At 41.2% G+C, this 24838-nt stretch overlaps 1 protein-coding gene across 7 annotated transcripts in view; it reads left to right on the forward strand.

Annotated features, from left to right (window-relative positions):
• Window positions 1-541: 541 nt before the first annotated feature.
• The window catches only part of ATF1 (activating transcription factor 1), a 65427-nt gene continuing 41130 nt past the window's right edge, over window positions 542-24838 (forward strand). The window contains exons 1-2 of one of the 7 annotated variants that reach the window (XM_070370771.1): window positions 542-801; window positions 8817-8915. In XM_070370771.1, coding sequence (XP_070226872.1) covers window positions 8823-8915 — 93 coding nt within the window. In that variant the 5' untranslated portion in view covers window positions 542-801; window positions 8817-8822. The other 6 variants (XM_070370774.1, XM_070370770.1, XM_070370773.1 and 3 more) reach the window with 6 other exon arrangements.

The raw sequence follows: 24838 nt of genomic DNA on the forward strand, positions 1-24838 counted from the left end.
CTCTAACACACCCTACCGACACCTTGTGGGCTTTTAATCCTTTCATGTGTGATTAAAGATACAACTCTTAACGCAGTTTTATGGGATTAACATTAGTTTGGGTGGTAAGAAAAACTGAGGACAAGCCTTCAGGCTTCAAGTCACTCTGTCTACAACAGGCGGCAGGTCAGACGTGGGTCAAAGCCGGGACGTCAGCTCTGGGCCGCACCAAGTAGGAGCTGAGCTGAGACTGACGCCACGAACCGAAGAAAACTGCCTCAGGCCGAGCGGCCTCTTGAGCCCCCGAGCGAGCCCCCGAGCGGGTGCTGGCCTCTGAAAACAGACGTCTGGGAGTAGTGAAGACAGAGCTCCTGAAGCTGAAAGGAACTGCAGGTAACGCCACGCCCAACTCTCGCCAGAATAACACCTTCGCGACACGAACTCGCCATCCCGGGATACCCCGGCACAAGATGGCGGCGCGTCACGTGCGCAACGTGGTGACGTAGGACGGCGCCCTCACGGAAGGACCGCCCTAACCTCACCCCCCACGCTCTGTTACTCAGTTTTACCCCCCTTCACTCCCCCGCCCCCGGCCTGGTGTAGATCATGCCGCCAGTGGCGGCCCTGACTGCCGAGGAAACGGTAGCTTAGGACAGTTGGCTGTTAAGTGACACTGATTCTCCCCGCCCCGCCTGACCCCTAAGAAAGAGGCGCGTCCCCCGCCGCGTGAGGGGGTGGGGAAGTGGGTAGTGAATTCGGATCCACCTGGGAGGGGGGAGTGGAAGTTCCCCGCCCCGGACAGCGGCAAGGCAGCAGCCACAGGTAAGCAGGGGGCGGGGGAGGCGGGTGGGGACGTGCTCCGTGTCCCCGGGCAAGAGGAGGGCGCGGGGACACGGCCCCCGCGGGGACGCCGAGGCGGGTCGCGCGTCTGGTGGGGGTCGCGCGGGGCGGCTGCGGTGGGGGAGGGGTGCGGAGGGCGCCTGGCGGAAGGGGGAGGGGCTGCTCGCTCTCCCCCGGCGGGGCGCGCTTCCGGTTCTCGTTGCCTGGCCTGCTGCACCCCTTTAGTCGGCAGTGTTTTCCTCCCTCCCTCCCGCCTGCTGTCGCCCAATGAAAATTAAAACGAAGACCTCCCGCCGCGGGGCGGTTTTCGCCTCTGAAGCCGCCTCCGCGGCCCAAGGCGAGAGCCCTCTGTCGAAGGTCTCGGGGTTGGGACGGGAGCCGTGGGGAGGGCAGCATGGCCTTGGCCTCCGCGCGTCGTCCGCCGAGCGCCGCCAGAGACCGGTTATCTTCGCCGAAGACCGTAGAGCGTGCCCGGCGCCCTCGGGGTGCGGGACCCGGACCGCTCGCTGTTGGAGCAGAGCCAACCCTTACCATCCGGGAGCTTCCAGTCGAGTGGGCAGACATACGGTAGAATAATCATACACGAAGCAGTCATGGGAAGGTAGTGTGGAGTGACAGAACTCGTCTGTTTACCAACTGGACAGACATTCAAACCGAGAAAACGTTCTCTTCTATTTCCGCCTGTATCACAAAACTAAGCATGGTATTTCAGAGCGTCCACTTCGCCGTGGAGCATCCCGCTTGGTCTCTACTTTTATTGTAGATGTCAATGACTAGTTGTTTTGTCAACTTTTGAGGTGTAATGGGCTAATAATAGTCATCCGGATCCTTTCCGTTTCTGAGGCTTAATTCAGCATAAATTTGGCAAGCATCTTCGCCAAACTGGCCTCTTTTGTGATGTTTGTTTTATCATAGCAAAGTATATTTGCTTATGTTTGCAAAAATCATTTTATCCCGAAAATTTCATTATGAACAGATGTATACCTTTTTATTTAAATGCTGTTTTTACTATAGACTGTATAATATGCAGTTTTTCTCTGTCTCAATTAGAATCAGTACGGTGTTCTTAAAGCCGAATATGTGCTATTGAATTTGCGGTTAACTTTTAAGATTTGTCTGATACGTTTGTGCAGTCCTGCTATATCACCAGTAGGTGGTAGTGCCTTCAAAATGTTTTTTTCCCTTCACATGTCATCCCATTTATTTATATTGATACTACTGAATTTTCAGCTCTTAAAATAGGGTGTTCTCTTGTGCCTGAATTTTCCTGTTTCTAAAGCTGGGTTGAAGTAATTTTCTGAAGATATCTTGTTTGATAAGGTATTTGAAGATATCATTGTTTCCATCAGTTTTATGTAGGTAAACCCAACTAAACACGTTTTATTGCATAGTAGTAAGTGCAAGGTATTATTTTGGGAGTAGGATGTGGTCTTTGACTCCCTAGAGCTTGCCTTCTGGTAGGGAGACAGAAAACAGGTCATTTCAATTCTGTGATGAGTGCCATGAAAGGTAGAGGAAACTTGTGCCATGGGGATACAGCCAAAGCTTCTGGACTTCATCTAGACCAGTCTAAGGGAGGCAGGAAAGTTTCCCTGTAAGACTAACTCATAGGAATAGGTCACATGAGGAGGGATAGTGTTTCTGGCAGAGGAAACAGCATACATAAAAGCTGGAAGGTGAGAGAAAGCATCGCAGGCACATTGGAAGATCTGAAACAAAATAAGTATGACTAATAGCAATTTTGAGGGGATATCATGAGTTGAGTTGTGGAAATGTTTAGCAATACACTTCTTGTCCTCAGACTTGTCCATCATCTACAGGTGGAGAAACTTAAGACCCGCTTCATAATACTGTATTTGTTGATGTTTACTGTTTTACCACATACCTGATGGTCTCTGCTGCACACAGAGCATACATTCACGAGATAGAGGCCCTGTTCTTAGGCACCTTGAGACTGAGGGAAACAGACATGTCAGTAAACAGAGTTTAGAAAGTTAAGTAACCTCATTATAAATAACAAGGTACAGTGGAACAAGGAAGGAAGGACCCAGAGCAGTTGGGTTTGGGATGAAACTTAAGTTTGCCAGGTGGATAAGTTGGGGAGGTGAAGGTATTCCTGGAAGAGGGGCAGTGTAGAATGAAAGAACATGGATTTTGGGTTAAAAGAGTTTGGCTTCAGATCTTAAATTCACATCTTAGGTGAGATCCATAGAAGCAATTTCTTTGAACCTCCATTTCCGTTCAGTTGAGTTCTGTAGGACAATTGTGTCCAACAGTTCGCGACCCCATGAACTGCAGCATGCCAGGCTTCCCTGTCCATCACGAACTCCTTGAGTCCACCCAAAGCCATGTCCATCGAGTTGGTGATGCCATCCAACCATCTCATCCTCTGTCATCCCCTTCTCCTCCTGCCCTCAAATGTTTCCCAGCATCAGGGTCTTTTCCAATGAGTCAGCTCTTCGCATCAGGTGGCCAAAGTATTGGAGCTTGAGCTTCAACATCAGTCCTTCCAATGAACACCCAGGACTGATCTCCTTTAGGATGGACTGGTTGGATCTCCTTGCAGTCCAAGGGACTCTCAAGTCTTCTCCAACACCACAGTTCAAAAGCATCAATTCTTAGGCACTCAGCTTTATTTATAGTCCAACTCTCACGTCCCTACATGACCGCTGGAAAAACCATAGCCTTGACTAGACGGACGTTTGTTGACAAAGTAATGTCTCTGCTTTTGAATATACTGTCTAGGTTGGTCATAACTTTCCTTACAAAGAGTAAGAGTCTTTTAATTTCATGACTGCAGTCACCATCTGCAGTGATTTTGGAGCCCAGAAAAATAAAGTCAGCCACTGTTTCCCCATCTATTTGCCACGAAGTGAGGGGACCGGATGCCATGATCTTTGTTTCCTGAATGTTGAGCTTTAAGCCAACTTTTTCACTCCTCTTTCACTTTCATCAAGAGGCTCTTTAGTTCTTCTTCACTTTCTACCATAAGGGTGGTGTCATCTGCCTATCTGAGGTTATTGATATTTCTCCCGGCAATCCTTGATTCCAGCTTGTGCTTCCTCCAACCCAGCGTTTCTCATGATGTACTCTGCATATAAGTTAGATAAGCAGGGTGACAATATACAGCCTTGATGTACTCCTTTTCCTATTTGGAACCAGTCTGTTGTTCCATGTCCAGTTTTAACTCTTGCTTCCTGACCTGCATATAGGTTTCTCAAGAGGCAGGTCAGGTGGTCTGGTATTCCCGTCTCTTTCAGAATTTTCCGTAGTCTGTTGTGATCCACACAGTCAAAGGCTTTGGCATAGTCAGTAAAGCAGAAATAGATGTTTTTCTGGAACTCTCTTGATTTTTCGATGATCCAGCAGATGTTGGCAATTTGATCTCTGGTTCCTCTGCCTTTTCTAAAACCAGCTTGAACATCTGGAAGTTGACAGTTCATGTACTGCTGAAGCCTGGCTTGGAGAATTTTAAGTATTTACTAGCGTGTGAGTTGAGTACAGTTGTGCAGTAGTTTGAACATTCTTTGGCATTGCCTTTCTTTGGGATTGGAATGAAAACTGACCTTTTCCAGTCCTGTGGCCACTCTGAGTTTTCCAAATTTGCTGACATATTGAGTGCAGGACTTTCATGTCATCGTCTTTCAGGGTTTGAAATAGCTCCACTGGAATTCCATCACCTCCACTAGCTTTGCTTGTAGTGATGCTTCCTAAGGCCCACTTGACTTCACAGTCCAGGATGTTTGGCTCTGGGTGAGTGATCACACCATCATGATTATTTGGGTCATATGATAGTCTTATTCCTAGTTTTTCAAGAAATCTCCATACCGTTCTCCTTAGTGGCTGTATCAGTTTACATTCCAGCAGTGCAAGAGGGTTCCCTTTTCTCCACACCCTCTCCAGAATTTATTGTTTGTATATTTTTGATGATGGCCTTTCTGACTGGTGTGAAGTGATAGCTCATTGTAGTTTTGACTTGCATTTCTCTAATAATCAGAGATGTTGAGCATTTTTTCATGTGCTTATTAGCCATTTGTGTGTCCTCTTTGGAGAAATGTCTGTTTAGGTCTTCTGACCATTTTTTAATTGGGTTGTTTGCTTTTCTGATATTGAGCTGCTTGTATATTTTGGAGTTTAATCTTTTGTCAGTTGCTTCATTTGGTGGCTCAGAGGTTAAAGCGTCTGCTTCCAATGTGGGAGACCTGGGTTCAATCCCTGGGTCTGGAAGATACCCTGGGGAAGGAAATGGTAACCCACTCCAGTATTCTTGCCTGGAGAATCCCATGGACGGAGGAGCCTGGTAGGGTACAGCCCATGGGGTCGCAAAGAGTTGGACATGACTGAGCAACTTCACTTCACTCTCCTATTCTGAGGGTTGCCTTTTAATGTTGTTTATGGTTTCCTTTGCTGTGCAAAAGCTTTTAAGTTTAATTAGGTCCCATTTGTTTATTTTTGTTTTTATTTCCATTACTCTAGGAGGTGGTTCATAGAAAACCTTTTTATGATTTATGTCAGAGGGTGTTGTGCCTATGTTTTTCTCCAAAGTTTTATAGTTTCTGGTCTTACATTTAGGTCTTTAATCCATTTTGAGTTTATCTTTGTGTTGGTGTTAGGAAGTGTTCTAATTCCAGTCTTTTACATGTAGCTGTCCAGTTTTCCTAGCACTGCTTATTGAAGAGACTGTCTTTTCTTCATTGTATAGTCTTGCCTCCTTTGCCAAAGATAAGGTGCCCATAGGTGCATGGGTTTATCTCTGGGCCTTCTTTGTTCTTCCATTGGTCTGTGTTTCTGTTTTTGTGCCACTACCATACTTTCTTGATGATGGTAGCTTTGTCGTATAGTCTGAAGTCAAGAAGGGTGATTCCTCTAGCTCCATTATTCTTTCTCAAGATTGCTTTGGCTATTCGGGAACTTTTGTGTTTACCTATGAATTGTGAAATTTTTTGTTGCAGCTCTGTGAAAAATGCCATTGGTAATTTGGTAGAGACTGCATTGAATCTGTTGATTTCTTTTGGTAATAGAGGCATTTTCACAGTGTTGACTCCTCATCCCCAGGAACATGGTATATCTCTCCATGGTTTGTGTTGGCTTTGATTTCTTTCATCAGTGTCTTAACAGCTTTCTGTATACAGCTCTTTTGTCTTCTTAGGTAAGTTTATTCTTAACTATTTTATTCTCTTTGTTTTCTGCTCTATATTCTTGTGTTTTCTGAAATGGCATGTTTAAAAAGGCATTTTCAGTAGCAATAATATGTAGAAAGTATAAAATTCCATCTTTGATGCTATCTCTATGTTTAATCTGTGGGATTACTACTTCTCTTAGTGTAGATTAAAAATCACTGCATTCTTCCTAAAGAAGAGTCCATATGTAGCTTCAAAAGCAGTTCCAGAAACAACAGGGAAGCACCAGATGAACTTGTCAGAATTTTGAAGTAATCATAATAAAGTCAAATTGGAATAGTATTTGTATTAACATGATAGAAAAAGTTTATATGAAGAAATAATACAGGGTAATAGGGACAACACTAAGATCTGATGAGTGGACAAATAATATAAACAGAGCTCACGCAATTAATGGAGAATTTTAAAAATGTATGACAGTGTACCATTTTCCATCTATTGTGTTGTAATGACTTTAAAAAATTCCCATTGCTTTCTCATGTGCTTCTAGTGGACTATAGTTCTTTCAGAAAGCTTTAAATATTCATACTGCTTAACCAAGTAATTCTCCTTTTTAGAATATATCTTGTGGAAACGATTTTGTTATGTTTATTTTAATTTTTTAATCAATTGGGCTGCATGACTTGTGGGATCTTAGTTCCCTGACCAGGGATTGAACCTGGGCCCCAGCATTGAAAGTGCCAAATCCTAAACACAGGACCATCAGGGAATTCTCTCTCTTTAAAAATTCTTTGAATTATGGAAAAATACACATAAAATAAGATGTATCATAAGTATTTTGAAGTATACAATTCAGTAGTGTTCAGTACATTACGTTGTTTTGCAGCCAATCTACAGAGCTTTTTCATACCATTAAACAACAACTCTCCATCTCTCCCTCCCATCCCTATTAACCACCATTCTTTGTTTCTATGGGTTTGATTATTCCTAAGTAACTTAAATATGTGAAAGCATTCAATATTTGTCTTTTGGGCACTGGTTTATTTCACTTAGCATTATGTCCTTAAAGTCCATTTATATTGTAGCATGTATCGCAATTTCCTTCCTTTTTAAAGCCGAGTAATATACCATTGTGTACGTGTATCACATTTTGTTTATTCATTCATCCATTGATGAACATTTTAGTTGCTTCTGCCTTTTGGCTACTGTATACAGGGCTGTATTCTGCCATGTACAGGGCTGTACAAATATCTCTGTAAGACCCTGCTTTCAATTCTTTGGATAGAGGCACAAATATGGGATTGCTGGATCATATAGTAATTCTGTCTTTAATTTTTTGAGTTACTACCATGTTCTTCCTAGTGATTGCACCATTCTACATTCCCAACTACAGTGCACAAATGTTCAGTTTCCCCACATCCTTGCTAACCCTTGTTTTCTGTTTTTTAATAAATATTAGCCATCATAATGGATGTGAAGTGGTATCTTATTGTAGTTTTGATTTGTATTTCTCTAATACTTAATGAAATTGAGTATCTTTTCATTTTTTGCTGCCCAGCCTTTTCTCTTTTTATGTCTTTCAAAATGATTATAAAACCTATAAATTCTGCCTAAAACTTCTGCTGCTGCTGCTGCTAAGTCGCTTCAGTCGTGTCCGACTCTGTTCAACCCCATAGATGGAAGCCACCAGGCTCCTCCATCTCTGGGATTCTCCAGGCAAGAACACTGGAGTGGGTTGCCATTTCCTTCCCCAATGCAGGAAAGTGAAAAGTGACAGTGAAGTTGCTCAGTCGTGCCCGACTCGTAGCGACCCCATGGACTGCAGCCTACCAGGCTCCTCCATCCATGGGATTTTCCAGGCAAGAGTACTGGAGTGGGGTGCCATTGCCTTCTCGCCTAAAACTTCTACCAGTCTCTAAGTAGTTCTACTTGACATATTCCATCTCTCATAACCCACTTATTCTCATTCTTATCCAGCCTGCATGTCCTGCAGTTGATTAGATCATCTAGATCTTTAGAAAGTCCTTAGGTATGATTTCATTCATTTATTCTGTTCAACCTTTGCTCAATAAATTCTCTGTATTAAACTGTGTATCCAATTAGAAACTGTTCCCTAGACTGCAGAAAAGAATGCTTGTGTTCCTGCATATCATACTTTTTAAAAAAACATTTACCTAATATTTAGTTTCGGTTGTATGTACTGAGTCTCGTTACTGCATGTAGGCTTTCTCTGTTGCTGACGGGTGTGGGCGGGGGCGCTGCTCTTCGTTATGGGCACAGGCTTCTTGCAGTGGCTTCTTGTTGCAGAGCAGAGCCCGGGATCCGTAGTGGTAGCACACGGGCCTAGTTGCTCCATGGCGTGTGCAGTCTTTCTAGACCGTGTCCGCTGCATTGGCAGGCGGATTCTTAATCACGGGACTTCCAGGGAAGTCCTGTCACACTTCTTGAGTGGGATAGCATTTGAAAACGTAGTCATAATAATTTATGTTTGTATACCATTTATTAAATTTAAACATGATCATATGGGTCAAAACTCAAAAAAAATTAAAAGAATATGCAAGGAAAATCTTTATTCTCTTTCTATACCATAGCTACCAGTTGTCTTCCATGGAGGCAACCAAGTTATATTCTATAGCACTTTTTATTTGCCATTTTAAAAGATTTTATCATTAGGTCACTATACACCCAAGAGCAGAGGTATAGGAACATGAGTCTGGATAAACTGAACTAAGCCTTTAGTTTTGTTTTGTTTCTTCAAAACAAAAAAGCTCTGTTTTATTCTTGTGAAAAAGTATGCATGTTAAGAAGAGAAATGTCACAAGATTTCTTGAAAATGAAGTTAGCATCTTTTAACTGATTTTTTTTTTCTCCTTACAGTTGATTATGGAAGATTCTCACAAGAGTAACACTTCAGAGACAGCACCTCAATCTGGTTCCACAGTTCAGGCAGCTCATATTTCTCATATTGCTCAACAGGTAAGGCAGGAACCAGCCAAAATATTGAGCCAGTTAGCAGTGTTTGTTATTGCAGATGAATCTGTTGTTTCAAGTCAATAATTACTAACATTCAAAAAAATAAGCAATAGAGAAAAACTAAAATGTTGAAATGTATGGAAGGAAGGAATATTTACATATGTTGTCAAGATGATTCAGTTTTATTATCTTTTCTACAAAATATACTTAGTGTTGTTTTAATATGTATGTATTTCTCAGAACTTGAGATACTGATAAATTTCATGTGGTACATGATTGTTAAAATATTTTTGCTTAATGGAAAATAGGTATATTCATTTGATAATTTAAATTGATATACATGTACATTGCAGAACTGATGATTTTTTTGCTTTAATTTTTAAGTTAAAAAAAAATTTTTTTTGGCTGCATGGTAGGCAGGATCCTTAGTTCCCCGATCACGGGTTGAACCAGTGCCCTGTGCAGTGGAAGCACAGAATTTTAACCACTGGTCCACCAGAGAAGTCCCAAGAATTAATGATATTTTAAAAATTAGTTTATTTATTTTTGATTGTGTTGGGTCTTCATTGCTGCATGGGCCTTTCTCTAGTTGTGGAGATTTAGTGACTACTTAGGTTGTGGTTGGAGAAGGCAATGGCCACCCACTCCAGTACTCCTGCCTGGAAAATCCCATGGACAAAGGAGCTTGGTGGGCTGCAGTCCATGGGGTCGCAAAGAGTCGGACACGACTGAGCGACTTCACTTTCACTTTTCCCTTTCATGCGTTGGAGAAGGAAATGGCAACCCACTCCAATCTTCTTGCCTGGTGAATCCCAGGGATGGCAGAGCCTGTTGGGCTGCCGTCTATGGGGTCGCACAGAGTCAGACACGACTGAAGCGACTTAGCAGCAGCAGTAGGTTGTGGTACATGAGCTTCTCATTGCAGTGGTTTCTCTTGTTGCAGAGCACAGGCTCTAGGGCGTGCAGGCTTCAGTTGGTACAGCTCATGGGCTCAGTAGTTGTAGCTGGTGGGCTCTAGAGCTCTGGCTTCAGTAATTGTGGTGCACAGGCTTAGTTGCCCCATGGCATATGGGATCTTCCCAGACCAGGGATTGAACCTGTGTCCTCTGCACTGGCACGCAGATTCTTATCCACTGTGTTTTTAAAATTTCAGATTGTCTGATCCATGCATCTTTCTTCATATACCTCCACCAAAACAACATGTGGCATATATTTAATGTAGCAGCAGATAAAGAGAATTCAGGCATTTTCTATTAACTCAAACATTAAGGAGATAACACAGAAGTGTAAAACAATGTCATTTCTCTCACTAACCTTGGGGGGAAATATTTAGTTTTATTAATTAAAATATTATGTTAATGTGTAGTGGATTTATGATTGTTATTTTAAAATGAACTATCAAATATTTTTTAAATATCATTTAAATCTTAAATGTAAGTATTAGATGAAAAGCTGACATAAATGAAAGTTCCCCAATAATTTTTCAGAATATAAAACAGATGAAAAAGTGGGAAAACTAAGCATCTAAAGGATTAATCCTTCAGGCTTGATTTATTCTTCTCTATTATTTGGCTATATCTGTGAAGAATAACAATATTGTCTCCATGTAGGGCTGGAAAAACAGTGATAGAGTTTTTCAGTTACCTTTCTGTTAGTAGAGCCTGTCACAGATGTTTTAATTCAGTTTACTTACTTACACATTTCAGTAATTTTGGTTAGATGTGAATGTTTTCCAAGTTTCCTTAGAAGCGCTTTTACAGAGATAGAATAAGTACACTTCTAGATCTTGAATAGTTTTATAGTGATTTTTAAAAATAATGACTTTGTATCCAAATTATTGTTGCTTGCCTGCTTTATTAGACTTTAAATTCTGTGAGGAAAAAGTATCTAATACAGTAATTATTCAGTAATTCAGTATAAGGTGGGGATATAGCAGTGAACAAAGGTTTCAGTTCTCATGGAACATATATTCTAGTATTGGAGAGAATAAAACATATTAGTTGGTAATATGTGCTGTGAGGCTGATAGAGCAGGATAAGAGGGATCAGTTCAGTTCAGTCGGTCAGTCGTGTCCGACTCTTTGTGACCCCATGAATCGCAGCACACCAGGCCTCCCTGTCTATCACCAACTCTCGGAGTTCACTCAAACTCATGTCCATCGAGTCGGTGATGCCATCCAGTCATCTCATCCTCTGTCGTCCCCTTCTCCTCCTGCCCCCAGTCGCTCCCAGCATCAGGGTCTTTTCCAGTGAGTCAGCTCTTCACATGAGGTGGCCAAAGTACTGGAGTTTCAGCTTTAGCATCATTCCTTCCAAAGAACACCCAGGACTGATCTCCTTTAGAATGGACTGGTTGGATCTCCTTGCAGTCCAAGGGACTCTCAAGAGTCTTCTCCAACACCACAGTTCAAAAGCATCAATTCTTTGGCGCTCAGCTTTCTTCACAGTCCAACTCTCACATCCATACATGACCACTGGAAAAACCATAGCCTTGACTAGACGGACCTTTGTTGGCAAAGTAATGTCTCTGCTTTTGAATATGCTATCTAGGTTGATCGTAACTTTCCTTCCGAGGAGTAAGTATCTTTTAATTTCATGACTGCAGTCACCATCTGCAGTGATTTTGGAGCCCAAAAAAATGAAGTCTGACACTGTTTCCACTGTTTCCCCATCTATTTCCCATGAAGTGATGGAACCAGATGCCATGATCTTCGTTTTCTGAATGTTGAGCTTTAAGCCAACTTTTTCACTCTCCTCTTAGGAGGGATAGGGGATTGTTAATGGGGATGGGGACTTGCCGTCTGATATAAGCTGGACAGAGAAGTCCTATGTGTGGAAATATCTCTTTAATTATATGGACCAACAACTGTGAACTCAGAGACTGAACTGCATTTGGCATGGTTAAGGGATAGCAGGGCAGCCACTGTGGTGGGAGAGGCAGGTGACACAGGCGAGGTGGAGAGGTTGGGTTGGGAGGGAAGAATGCCAGATAACGCAGGCCTTGCATACTACTATAAGATGTTTGCCTTTTAATCTCGGTAAGATGAGGAACTTTTGGAGTAGTGTAAGTAAAAATGTAATCTGACTGATATTTTAATAGGATCATTCTCTCTGCTCTGTGGAGTAGAAGTAGGAAAACCAGTTAGGAGGCTGTTAAAGACACTAAACGTGCATGAAAGACAGTTGTGGCTCAGACTAAGGTGAACGCGGTGGTGGTGAGATAAAGGTAGACTCTGGGTGTAATTTGATTGTAAAGCCAACAGTGTTTGCTTTGGGATTGGATGTGGGTTCAGAGGAAAAAGGAGTTAAGATTGACTCTACAGTTTTTGACTTGAATAACTGTAATAATGGAGTTGCCATTTATTGAGATGGACAATACTGGAACTTTTTCTTTGTTTTTGGGGGGATGTTGCAGGAATTTGGCTTTTGGGCATGTTGAGTTTATGGTACTATCTGTATTAGTTTTCTGTGTTGCAGAACAAATCACTACAAATACAGTGGCTTAAAACAACATGTATTGATTATCTCATAATTTCTGGAGGGTCAGGCACTTCTTAGTTGGGTTCTCTGCTTCAGAGTTTCACAAGCTTCATCAAGATGTTGGCTAGGGCTGCCTTTTTATCTGGAGACTAGGACAGAGAAGAATTCACTTCTAAGCTCACTCAGTTTGTTGGCAGCATTCATTTTGTTGCAGCTGTAGAACTGAGAACTTCTTTTTTGACAGGCGTCCACCTTCAGTTCTTAGAGATCACCTGCAGTTTGCAACTCACAGTATGGCAGCTTGCTTCTTTAAGTTCAGCAAGAGAATTAGAATGAGTCAGCTGGCAAGACAGGGCCTTATATAACATAATCAGGGGTGATACCCTATTCCTTTGCTATAAAACGTGACGTAATCACAGGAAATAACATTCCACCATCTTTGCCTTATTCTGATGGCTAGAATGCATTGGAGAAGGAAATGACAACCCACTCCAGTGTTCTTGCCTGGAGAATCCCAGGGACGGAGGGGCCTGGTGGGCTGCCGTCTATGGGGTCGCACAGAGTTGGACACGACTGAAGTGACTTAGCAGCAGAAGCAAGCTACAGATCCCTCTAACACCCACACAAAGGCATATACACCAGAATGTGGAGACCATGGGGGCCACCTTAGAATCTGTCTGGCAAATCATACAAGTAGACTTGTCCAGCAGGTAGTTGGATATATATGGTCTGGAGTCCAGAAGAGAGGTCCAGACTAGAAATATAAATTTAGAAGTTCTACATATATATATAGGTAATATTTGAACTCATGGAGTGATTTCTGGCTTCCTTTTAGGATGTAGAAAGCTGGAGAGCATATTGCTTCCACTGTGAAACAAGAATAAGCTATAGTATATAAAAAATCATAACTTCTCTCAATGCATTAGAAGTGGGATGTGGGCATGGCTCACCTGTAGCAGAGCACAGGAAGAAAGTAGGGCTTTACTACGGGGGAAAAAAGAATTTAGCTAAATTTCTAATGAATTGCCAAAGTCTAAATGTTAGGCTAGCAAGGAATGACCCCTTGGGAGCTGCAAAACAAGGATAGGTAACACCCACTTTTAGGCTTTTCTCCAAGGACCTCCAAGAGTTGCTTATGAGAAAGATTAGGAAGCAAGGGATATAGAGAATACCTCTCTAGGTGGTACAGGCCTGCCTGGACCATTCATCCTTGTGGAAAAAAGCTTTAAGCAACCTGGGTAAGGGAATAAACCCAATTTTTCCATTATGGGTGGGAGAAGTGAAAAGAAAAAGAAAATCCATAAACCCTGAGGGAAGGGCAGAAAACTTTCCCAGGTTCAGATCATTAGTTTGCCTACTACTGGGAGAAAGCCTCACTTCCTGAGACTGAGACTTGTTCAGTTGCTAGGTCATGTGTGACTCCGCAACCCCATGGACTGCAGCACACCAGAACCAGACATCCCTGTCCTTCACTATCTCCCGGAGCTTACTCAAATTCATGTCCATCACGTCGGTGATGCCATCCAACCATCTCATCCTCTGTCGTCCCCTTCTCCTCCTGCCCTCAGTCTTTCCCAACATCAGAGTCTTTTCCAATAAGTTGGCTCTTGGCATCAGGTGGCCAAAGAATTGGAGCTTCAGCATCAGTCCTTCCATTGAATATTCAGAATTTCCTTTAGGATTGACTCCTTTAGTTTGATCTCATTGGTGTCCAGGGGGCTCTCAAGATCTTCTCCAGCATCACAATTCAAAAGCATCAATTCTTTGACGCTCAGCCTTCTTTCTGGTCCAGCTTTCATATCTATATGAGACTACTGGAAAAACCACAGCTTTGACTATATGGACCTTTGTCTGCAGTGTGATGTCTGGTTTTTAATACGCCGTCTAGGTTTGTGATAGCTTTTTTTCCAAGGAGCAAGCGTCTTAATGGCTGCAGTCACTGTCCACAGTGATTTTTGGAGCCCAAGAAAATAAAATTTGTCACTGTTTCCACTTTTTCCTCCATCTATTCGCTATGCAGTGATGGGACTGAATGCCTTGATCTTAGTTTTTTGAATGTTGAGTTTGAAGCCAGCCTTTTCACTTTCTCACTTTCATCAAGAGGCTCTTTAGTTCCTCTTTGCTTTCTGCCATTAGAGTGGTATCATCTGCATATCTGAGGTTTTTGATATTTCTCCTGGCAGTCTTGATTCCACCTTGTGATGTGTCCAGCCTGGCATTTCGAATGATGTATTCTGCATATAAGTTAAATAAGCAGGGTGACAAGTATACAGCCTTCACGTACTCCTTTTCCAATTTTGAACAGGTCAGTTGAGACTAGGCCAGGATAACAGAGAACTTCCCCATCTGCCCCCATTCCTCCAAGCACGTAAAGCAACAGCAGTCTATCCCCTACCCTTGGGGAGTGCTAAGAGTTTAGAGAGACACTGGGTCAGGTGTACAGAGAAAGCCTAAAACTGAGGGTGGAGCAAGAACATTGAGAAAAACCCTCTGGCAAACCAGACCCCACCCTAAGCAGGTCACAGCAGAGGAATTTGGAGCTGGTAGTGCACTTAAAGGGAAGCCAGTGTCTCAGAGGTAAAGAATCCGCCTGCAGTGCAGGAGCCACAAGAGATGCCGGTGATCCCTGGGTCTGGAAGATTGCTTGGAGAAGGAAATGGCAACCCACTCCAGTATTCTTGTGCGGAAAATCCTGTGGACAGGAGCCCAGTGGGCTACAGTCCAGAGGGTCTCAAAGAGTCGGACAGGACTGAGCGACTAAACACAGAAAGTGTACTTAAGGTAATCATAACAGAACCCAAGCGCCTGAATGGGGGTTTCAACTCCTGAATGGATTGACTCATCCCGCCCCCCACCATCACCTCCACTAAAAGCTTAGTAAAAGGGTGCCTATTTTTAGGCATAAATACTGTTTCCTCAGTCTCTACTCTCCTTACACATGATGTCCTTACACATGAAGCACATACAAAAAAGCAGGGGAAAAAAAAAATCACCCACTGTCAGAAGTAAAAATGATCAGTAGACTCAGGGTGACTCAGTTGTTAGAAATATCAGATAGTGAATTTAAAATAACAATAATATATTAGAGGTTCTAGTAGAAAAGGTGGAGAACATGTATGAACACGAGGTAAATTTCAGCAGAGGAATAGAAACTATGCAAGAGTCAAATGGAAATGCTAGAAATAACAATTGTGAAACAGAAGAAGTATGTGTTAGGGTTTATTCATGCGCCTGACACAACTGAGGAAAGAATCCATAAACTGAGGATAGACCAACAGAAGTTTTCCAGAGAGGAAACAGAGCAAAGGGAAAAGGAAAACAGAGCACCTGAGGTCCGTGCCGCAGTATCTCGAGGTTACTGGGCTTGAGTGTAGTCAGAGATGAAATCAATGGATTTGATTCTGGGACTCCCAACATTTGGGATTTGGGGAGATTGAAATGGGATGGCCAAAGTGGGGGGGGGGAAATCAAGAGAGATTAGGATTTTGGAAATTAAGAATGAGGTGATGGTCAGCTATGTAAGTTGCTGCTGGTACGTCAGATGAGGAGTAACAATAACTATTAATGTAGTTGATTTTCACTTTTCAAGGATTCTGTATTTGCAAATTTACCTACTTAGTAAAATTTGTTTGTAAGCCCCAAATCAGTATGTACTTTTATGGTCATTAGTGGACATGTGTGTTGTAGTGAACAATATGAGTCACTTTCTCAGTTGAGGCTGAATAATGGCAGTATTTTGTCTTACATTAGCTCTCATACTATAAACTGTTCTCTGTGTGGTCTAGTTATTGCTGTGTTTTTCACATTACTGCGCTTTTTGTTGGTGATTTTGCTGTTTAAAATGGGTTCTAAGCCTAGACCTTACGTGTTAAGTGCAAGAAGGTTGTGATGTACCTTGTGTAGAAAATAAATGTGTTCGATAAGTTTCATTCAGGTATGATTTGTAGTGCTGTTGACTGTAAGTTCGGTGTTAATGAATACTGTGTTCCAGACTGCTACAGTAAAGCTGATATTGCAATAAAGCCCAAGTCACACAAAGTTTTTGGTGTCCCAGCACATTTAAAAGTTATGTTTATAATGTATTGTAGTCTGTTAAAATGTGCCTTAGCATTCTGTTTAAATAGAGAACATACTTTAATTAAAAAAATACTTCATTGTGGGAATTCCTTGGTGGTCCAGTGCTTAGGTAGGTTAAGTAGGTAGATTGGGGATGAGCTATTCTGAAAGTTTTCTTTTGATACATTGTTTTTCAGTCAAATAAAACATTTTGAGAACATAGGTAGACTAGGGATATGCAGTAGGATTGTTGGAAAGCATTAACAGTCCACTTGAGGCTAGTGATCATGAACTTAAAGTGAGACCATTAAGTTCAGTATGTGTTTTTTCTCCAGTTGGATTCAGATACTTACTTGTGTACCAGTTACAGGCATAGAGTATGTGAGTTAGCAGGTTGCTGTTTAGTCCAGAGACTACAGCAAAGCAAGAAAAGACAAGGACATTGAAGGTGTATGTGACACAGTGATAATAATGCTGGACCTTGAAGTTGAAGCTGTGTAAGGAAGAAGTGGGTACTTGATGGAGTCGAAAGCAGGGAAAAGATGCAAGGGATTATAGGTTTCTGTGGAGTCCAAGGATTGTCGAGATTCCAAGTCGTAGAGTTAATGAAGGCAGAAAGCGAAGAAGAATTAAAGAGCCTCTTGATGAAAGTGGAAGAGGAGAGTGAAAAAGTTGGCTTAAAGATCAACATTCAGAAAACTTAAGATCATGGCATCTGGTCCCATCACTTCATGGCAAATAGGTGGGGAAACGATGGAAACAGTGAGAGACTGTATTTTGGGGGGCTCCAAAATCACTGCAGATGGTGACTGCAGCCATGAAATTAAAAGACGCTTGCTCCTTGGAAGAAAAGTTATAACCAACCTAGCCAGCGTATTAAAAAGCAGAGACATTACCAACAAAGGTCCGTCTAGTCAAAGCCATGGTTTTTCCAGTAGTCGTGTATGGATTTAAGAGTTGGACTATGTTAAAGAAAGTTGAGTGTCGAAGAATTGATGCTTTTGAACTGTGCTGTTGGAAAAGACTCTTGATAAGAGTCCCTTGAACAGCAAGGAGATCCAACCAATCCTTACTAAAGGAAATCAGCCCTGAATATTCATTGCTGAAGCTGAAACTCCAGTACTTTGGCCACCTGATGCGAAAAACTGACTCACTGGAAATAATACCCTGATGCTGGGAAAGATTGAAGGCAGGAGGAGAAGGGGCCGACAGAGGATGAGATGGTTGGATGGCATCACCGCCTCAATGGACATGAGTTTGAGTAGGCTACGGGAGTTGGTGGTGGACAGGGAAGCCTGGCGTCCTGCAGTCCATGGGGTTGCAGAGTCGGACACGACTCCGCAACTGAACTGAACTGATGAGGAGAGACGTGGTGTTCTCCAGAGGAGAGCAGAGGTTCATTTATGGCAAAAAAGTGAAGGGGAAGGGCTCAGTCCTTGGTGAGTTTCATTTAATTACAAAATATACATAGATTGAGAAGCAGCCTTGTTTAAGACCTGGTTTGAATCCTGGTTTTGTCATTTAGTGACTCTGGAACATTGGCTTGAGTCAACTTATTTAGACGTGATGTTCAGCACCTGGAAATTAAGGCATCATATGTGGTGATTTCTAAGGTCTTTTTCAGCTCATTAATTTCAGTAATTCTCATGCTGTAGAGAATTCTCATACTGTAGAGAAATTTGTGTACTTTAACCATGTGTGAATGGGGAAGCAATGACCGTAGTAACAGCTGACATGTATTGAGTCTCCACTGTGTGCCTAGTGTATTCTAAACATGTTTTAACACCTTCAAACCTCTTATCAACCTATTGTGGTTTTATAATCCCCATTTTAGAGGTTCTTACAACTATTAAGGCTAGAGATATAATTTGAATTCCAGCAGTTTGACTTCCCACACAGCTTGGGTTTCCTGGGTAGCAGACAGGACATTAGCAGGCAGGAAGTTTATTAGGAAGACTTTTGGGATTACCACCTGTGGAAGGGAAAGAAAGAAGTAGAAGGAAGCAGGATTGGGCAGAGGGAAAAGTTGGACTTTGATTCAGTCTCACTGAGGACCTCAGTGGGGATCTTTGAAGCTCAGATTGCTCTTCAGAATTGGGGTAAGGAACCAGCCAGGCCTTTTTATTCCTGCATGTACCACCAAGCATTGTGTCGTGACTGATCTGGGAAGGGGTATGTGTGACCTCAGGCAAGGTGACTCTAATCAGCCAGGGCTTTTCCAAAGGGGGCTGACCCCTGTCAGTAGCTGTCCTCCAGTAGCTGGGGAGTAAGGCTTTTACTGGAGAAAGGGATCGGCCGTTGTATCATGGTGTCTGTTACAACTGCAGACTTTATAATCACCACAGTTGTTTGTTGGCTCCAGGCAATGGATGAGGATAAATGAGGCTAATTTAAGAAATTCCAAATAAGCTTGGCTCCAGAACATTTTTAAAACTGATTGATTTTCATTCCATTCATATTTTTGACATGAGAACTTGACCCAAGGAGGGATAAGCTAAGAGTGTGTGTGTACGTGTGCACAGCAGTGTTTTTGGTAATCCTTTCTTACCTGGAGGTTCTCTGTCTAATGTCTTGGATGTTCTCAGTCATCTGGATTTTACTTTTCAGGAAAGAAAGAACTCTTCTATAGAGAGTTAGAAATCTAAGTTTACTTAGGTGTTTCCAGTATGGATGGTATGGGAACTAGAAGGGTAACTTTCCTTTTTCATTTGCTTAAATAGGGTCTTTCACAGAGCTGAAAGTTTTAAATTTTGATTAGGTTCAGTTTATAAATTTTTCCTTTTATGGACTGTGCTGACTCTAAGAACTCTTTGCTTAGTCCTAAATTTCAAAGACTTTCCCCCCATTTTCTCCTAAAGTTTTATAGTATTATATTTCACATTTAAGTCCATGATTCATTTTAAGATAATTTTTGTATAGATTTGAGGGGTTTTGTTTTCTGCTCGCCTATGTATGTACATTGCTATAGCACTGTTTGTTGAAGAGAGTCCCCTCCTCCACTGAATTGCTTTTGCCCTTTTATCCAAAATCGTTCGGGGATATTTGTCTGTTTCCAAGTTCTCTGCTGCGCTCCTTCCGCTGATCTGTGTGTCTGTCCCTGCCTCGGTGCCGCGCTGTCTTGTGTACCGTGTGTAGTGAGCCTTAACATTGCGAAGATGACTCCTCCCATTTCATTCTTTTTCAGAATTGTTTTGGCTATTTTAGGTCCTTTTCCTTACAGATTTTAGGAGAAGCTTGTCTGTGTCTGAACATGTAGATCAGTTGGGGAGAACTGACGTCTTATTCCCATATCTGTTTTGTTAGTCTTACAGCTAAGTATTTTATTTTCCTTAGAGCAGTTATAAATAGTATTGCATATTTTCTTTAGAGCTGGTGTAGGTGATATTGTATTAATTTTAGATTTCATTTATTGTAAGGACATAGAAGTGCAGTTGATTTTGGTTATTGATCTTGACCATGCAACATTGCTGAACACACTTATTCTAGGAGGGATGATTTTGGTGTTTTCATTTGTTTTTAATATTTCTTAGGATTTTGTATGTTTAGTAGTGTCAGCTGCAAATAGAGTTGGTTTTATTTCTTGTTTTCCAATCTGTATGCATTTTGTTTCTTTTTCTTGTGTTATTGTAATGGCTAGAGCTTCCAGAATTTTCTTGAATAGAGTGATGAAATGGACATCCTTTCTTTTCCCAGTTTCAAATGGAAAGCATTCATTTTTTATCATTAAATCTGACATTAGCTGTGTAAGTTTTTATAGATCCTGTTTGTGAGTTTGAGGAGGTTCCCTTCTAAGTTTTCCGAGATTTTTTTTTTTTTCCCCCATGAAATGATATTAAATCTGTCAGATGCTTCAGATGCTTTTTCTGTATCAGGTAGTGTGATCAGATGATTTTACAACTGGAAGTTTGTACCTCTTGATCCCCTTCATTTATTTCGCCCAACATTAATTCCCCTCCTTTCTGGAAAATCTGTTTGTTCTCTGTGTATGTGAGTGTATATCTTTTGTTTGTTCATTTAAAAAAAAATAGATTCCATATATAAGTAAAACTATATAGTGCTTGTTTTTCTCTGTCCCACTTATTTCACATAGCGTAATACCCTCTAGATGCATCCAGTTCAGTTCAGTCACTCAGTCGTGTCTGACTCTTTGTGACCCCATGGACTGCAGCATGTCAGGCTTCCCTGTCCATCACCAGCTCCCGGAGCTTACTCAAACTCATGTCCATCGAGTCAATGGTACCGTGCAACCATCTCATCCTCTGTCATCCCCTTCTCCTGCCTAAATCTTCCCAGCATCAGGGTCTTTTCCATGTTGTTGCAGATCACAAGATTTCCTTCTTTTTATGGCTGAGTAATATTCCATTGTTCATCATCTTTATCCATTCATTTATTGAAGGACACGTAGGTTGCTTCCATATCTTGGCTACTGTAAATAATGCTGCCATCAACATAGAGGTGCTTATACCTTTTAATTTACTTTTGGACGGTGCTGGGTCTTTGTTGCTGTGCTCTGGTTTTCTCTAGCTGTGGTGAGTGGGGGCTCCTCTTCATTGCGGCTCCTGAGCTTCTCATTGCAGTGGCTTTTCTTGTTGTGGAGCATGGGCTGTAGAGCACCTAGGCTTCGGTAGTTGTGGCACATGGGCTTAGTTGCCTGCAGCCTGTGGAATCTTCCCCCACCAATGATCGAACCTGTGTCCCCTGTAGTGGCAGGTGGATTCTTAACCACTGGACCACCAGGGAAGTACACATACATCTTTTTGAACTAGTGTTTTGGTTTTTTTGGTAAATACCCAGAAGTGGAATTGCTGGGTCCTATGGTAGTTCTATTTTTAATTTTTGAGGAATCACTGTACTGCTTTCCATTGTGTTTGGACCAGTTTACATTCTCAGCAGTGCATGAAGATTTCCCTTTTCCTCACATGCTTACCAACATTCATTTATTGTTGTTTGTTGTCTTTTTGATGATAGCCATTCTGACAGATGGTGAGGTGATATCTCATTGTGGTTTTGGTTTACATTTCCCTAGAGATAAGTGACATTGAGCATCTTTTCATGTGTCTGTTGGCCACGTGTGTGTCTTTTTTAGAAAAATGTCTATTCTGGTCTTCTGCCTATTTTAACATTTGGATTGTTTGGGGGGTTTTGGTGTTAAGTTATTTTGAGTTCTTTTTGTATTTTGGATATTAACCTTTTATTGGATATATCATTTGCAAATATCTCCTCCCATTTAGTAGGTTGCCTTTTTTTGTTGTTGAGATTATCTTTCACTGTGCTAAAAGTATTTAAGCTTGATGTAGTACCATTTGTTTATTTTTGCTTTTTGTTGCCCTTGTCTGAGGAAGCAGATTCAGAAAAATATTACTAAGACCAGTGTCCAACGTCTACTGTCTCTTTCCCTGTAGAAGTTTTATGGTTTCAGATCTTGCACTTAAGTCTAATCTTTTTTTTTTTAATTTTTATCTGTGTATAAGAAACTGGTTCACTTGTATTCTTTCATTTTGAAAGCAGATTAAGAGTTATGAACAGCTCAGATGTTCTCATCATCTACCCATTCATTTTGCACAGTGTAAAATAAGATTTTGTTATAAGGGGATTACTCTTAGCTTCAAACAGTATTAGAAAATGTGTAAAGAATAGCTAATTTCTTCAGTGGGATGTGAGAGTAGATATAAGTTACAAATATGCTAAAATAAAATTTTACCTATAGTAGACATTTTCGGATAATTTAGATACATCATTTTATCATAACAACTGTTTATAGTGTTAATACTCTGGACTTGGCCTAATGAACTGTTGGATTATAGTCCAAAATTATATAAAGTAATATGACTGAACTAATAGACCAAAGGTTCATAATTTAAGTTAATCAGTATATATGGAGGGACTTTAACATGAGAAGTCTCACTTAACAGTCTATGGTAAGAAATTAATGTTCCTCAGAATAGAACATTCTATCAGAACAAAATGTTCTGATTTATATCTGAAGTATAGTAGTAGCAAAATAGTTATTGTAATGTGTTAAGGTAGACTTGGTGAGGTCACTGAAGATGTCCAAATGTTGGAAACCCAAGAGGTCTTGAGTATATGTGAGCTTTTTCAAAGGAAATCTGAGTATACACAATAGCATTTTCTGTTGATGAAAAGTAGCATTTTCAAAGGAAATATGAGTAGCTTTTTCAAAGGAAATCTGAGTACACACAATAGCATTTTCTGTTGATGAAAAATATGAGTACACACAAATAGCATTTCCTGTTGATGAAAAGACCAAGAGGTCTTGAGTATATGTGAGCTTTTTCAAAGGAAATATGAGTACACACAGTAGCATTTTCTGTTGATGAAAAGAGGTTTTTGTAGTAAGAGGACTAAGAACAACAATTACACCTTAGAAGAAAACTCAGTACATTATATCATACACAACTATTTAGAGGAACGGTGACCAGCAAATTTCTGTCCTTAGGGTTATTAAGACTCCAACTTTGTTGAATTCATTTAAAAAAAAAAAAAATACTGAGTTTCAGAGAATTCCCTGGCGATTCAGTAGTTAGGATGCCTTGCTTCCACTGTCAGGGGCACAGGTTCAGTCCCTGGTCAGGAAACTAAGATAACAGCCTTTTTGTGTGTGTAGCACAGACAAAAATAAAACAAAACTGAGTTTGTATTTCAGAACTTTCATGTTGAGTGCATTTTGCTAAGTAATGATATAATTTGGAGTACCCTTTTTTTTTTTGGTAGCTACGTGTTTTGGCTTGTGAGATCTAGTTCCCCGATCAGGGATTGAACCCAGGCCTTGGCAGTGAAAGTGCTGAGTCCTAATCATCAGACCACCAGGGAATTACCTGTTTTTTTCTTGAGAAGCAATTCTGTGGTTTCTTGATATATCTTCTAATGAAGTAATAGAACTCAATTTTGGTCACAAAATTAATAATTCCAAAACTAATTTGCAGTAAACTTTGCTATCACATAATCCATGGTAAGCTTTCAAAAATGTTTAGTGTGCTTCTGAAAAGAAGGTATATTCTGCATTTGAATGCAGAGTTCTATATTTATTAGGTCAGCTTAGGTTGTGTTGTTAAACCTTGTATGGCTTTATCACTTTTTGTTGATTCTTTGATTTGAGAGCACTGCATTTAATCTTCCACTGTAGTTGTATATTGTGATTGAAAGTGTGCTGTGAGGCTGTTTTAAATGAATGTAGATTTTAGAAGTATATTCCTGGAGAATTACCCCTTTTGTGTCTTTATTTCTAGAAAAAACTTTGGCCTTAAATTATGATTTAATACTAATTTTAGTATCTTAATGGCAATCTTTTTTCCTGCATCTCTACTTTCAGTCTTTCTGTGTCTTTAAGTTAGGTTTTAGGTGTATCTCTTGTTAATGCTATATAACTGGATTAAAAAAAAAAAAAGATCTCTCCTAGACGTTTTCCCCCTCAGTTTTTAGGTATTATAAATTATACTTAATGAATACGCTTGTACATATCTGCTGCATACGGGTTGGTATGCAGATATTTAGTTATATTCAATTCATTTCAGTTCAGTCGCTCAGTCATGTCTGACTCTTTGCGACCCCATGAATAGCAGCACGCCAGGCCTCCCTGTCCATCACCGACTCCGGGAGTTCACTCAAACTCATGTCCATCGAGTCGGTGATGCCATCCAGCCATCTCATCCTCTGTCGTCCCCTTCTCCTCCTGCCCCCAATCCCTCCCAGCATCAGAGTCTTTTCCAATGAGACAGCTCTTCGCATGAGGTGGCCAAAGTATTGGAGTTTCAGCTTTAGCATAAGTCCTTCCAATGAACACCCAGGACTGATCTCCTTCAGAATGGACTGGTTGGATCTCCTTGAAGTTCAAGGGACTCTCAAGAGTCTTCTCCAACACCACAGTTCAAAAACATCAATTCTTTGGCGCTCAACTTTGTTCACAGTCCAACTCTCACATCCATACATGACCACTGGAAAAACCATAGCCTTGACTAGACGGACCTATGTTGGCAAAGTAATGTCTCTGCTTTTGAATATGCTATCTAGGTTGATCGTAACTTTCCTTCCAAGGAGTAAGCATCTTTTAATTTCATGACTGCAATCACCATCTGCAGTGATTTTTGGAGCCCAGAAATATTTGGGCTTTGCTGTTTCCCCATCTATTTCCCATGAACTGATGGGACCAGATGCCATGATCTTAGTTTTCTGAATGTTGAGCTTTAAGCCAACGTTTTCACTCTCCTCTTTCACTTTCATCAAGACGCTTTTTAGTTCTCTTCACTTTCTGCCATAAGGGTGGTGTCATCTGCATATCTGAGGTTATTGATATTTCTCCCAGCAGTCTTGATTCCAGCTTGTGCTTCCTCCAGCTCAGCATTTCTCATGATGTATTCTGCATATAAGTTAGAT

This window comes from Bos mutus, chromosome 5 (assembly GCF_027580195.1).
Source record: "Bos mutus isolate GX-2022 chromosome 5, NWIPB_WYAK_1.1, whole genome shotgun sequence".
Lineage (NCBI taxonomy): Eukaryota > Metazoa > Chordata > Mammalia > Artiodactyla > Bovidae > Bos > Bos mutus.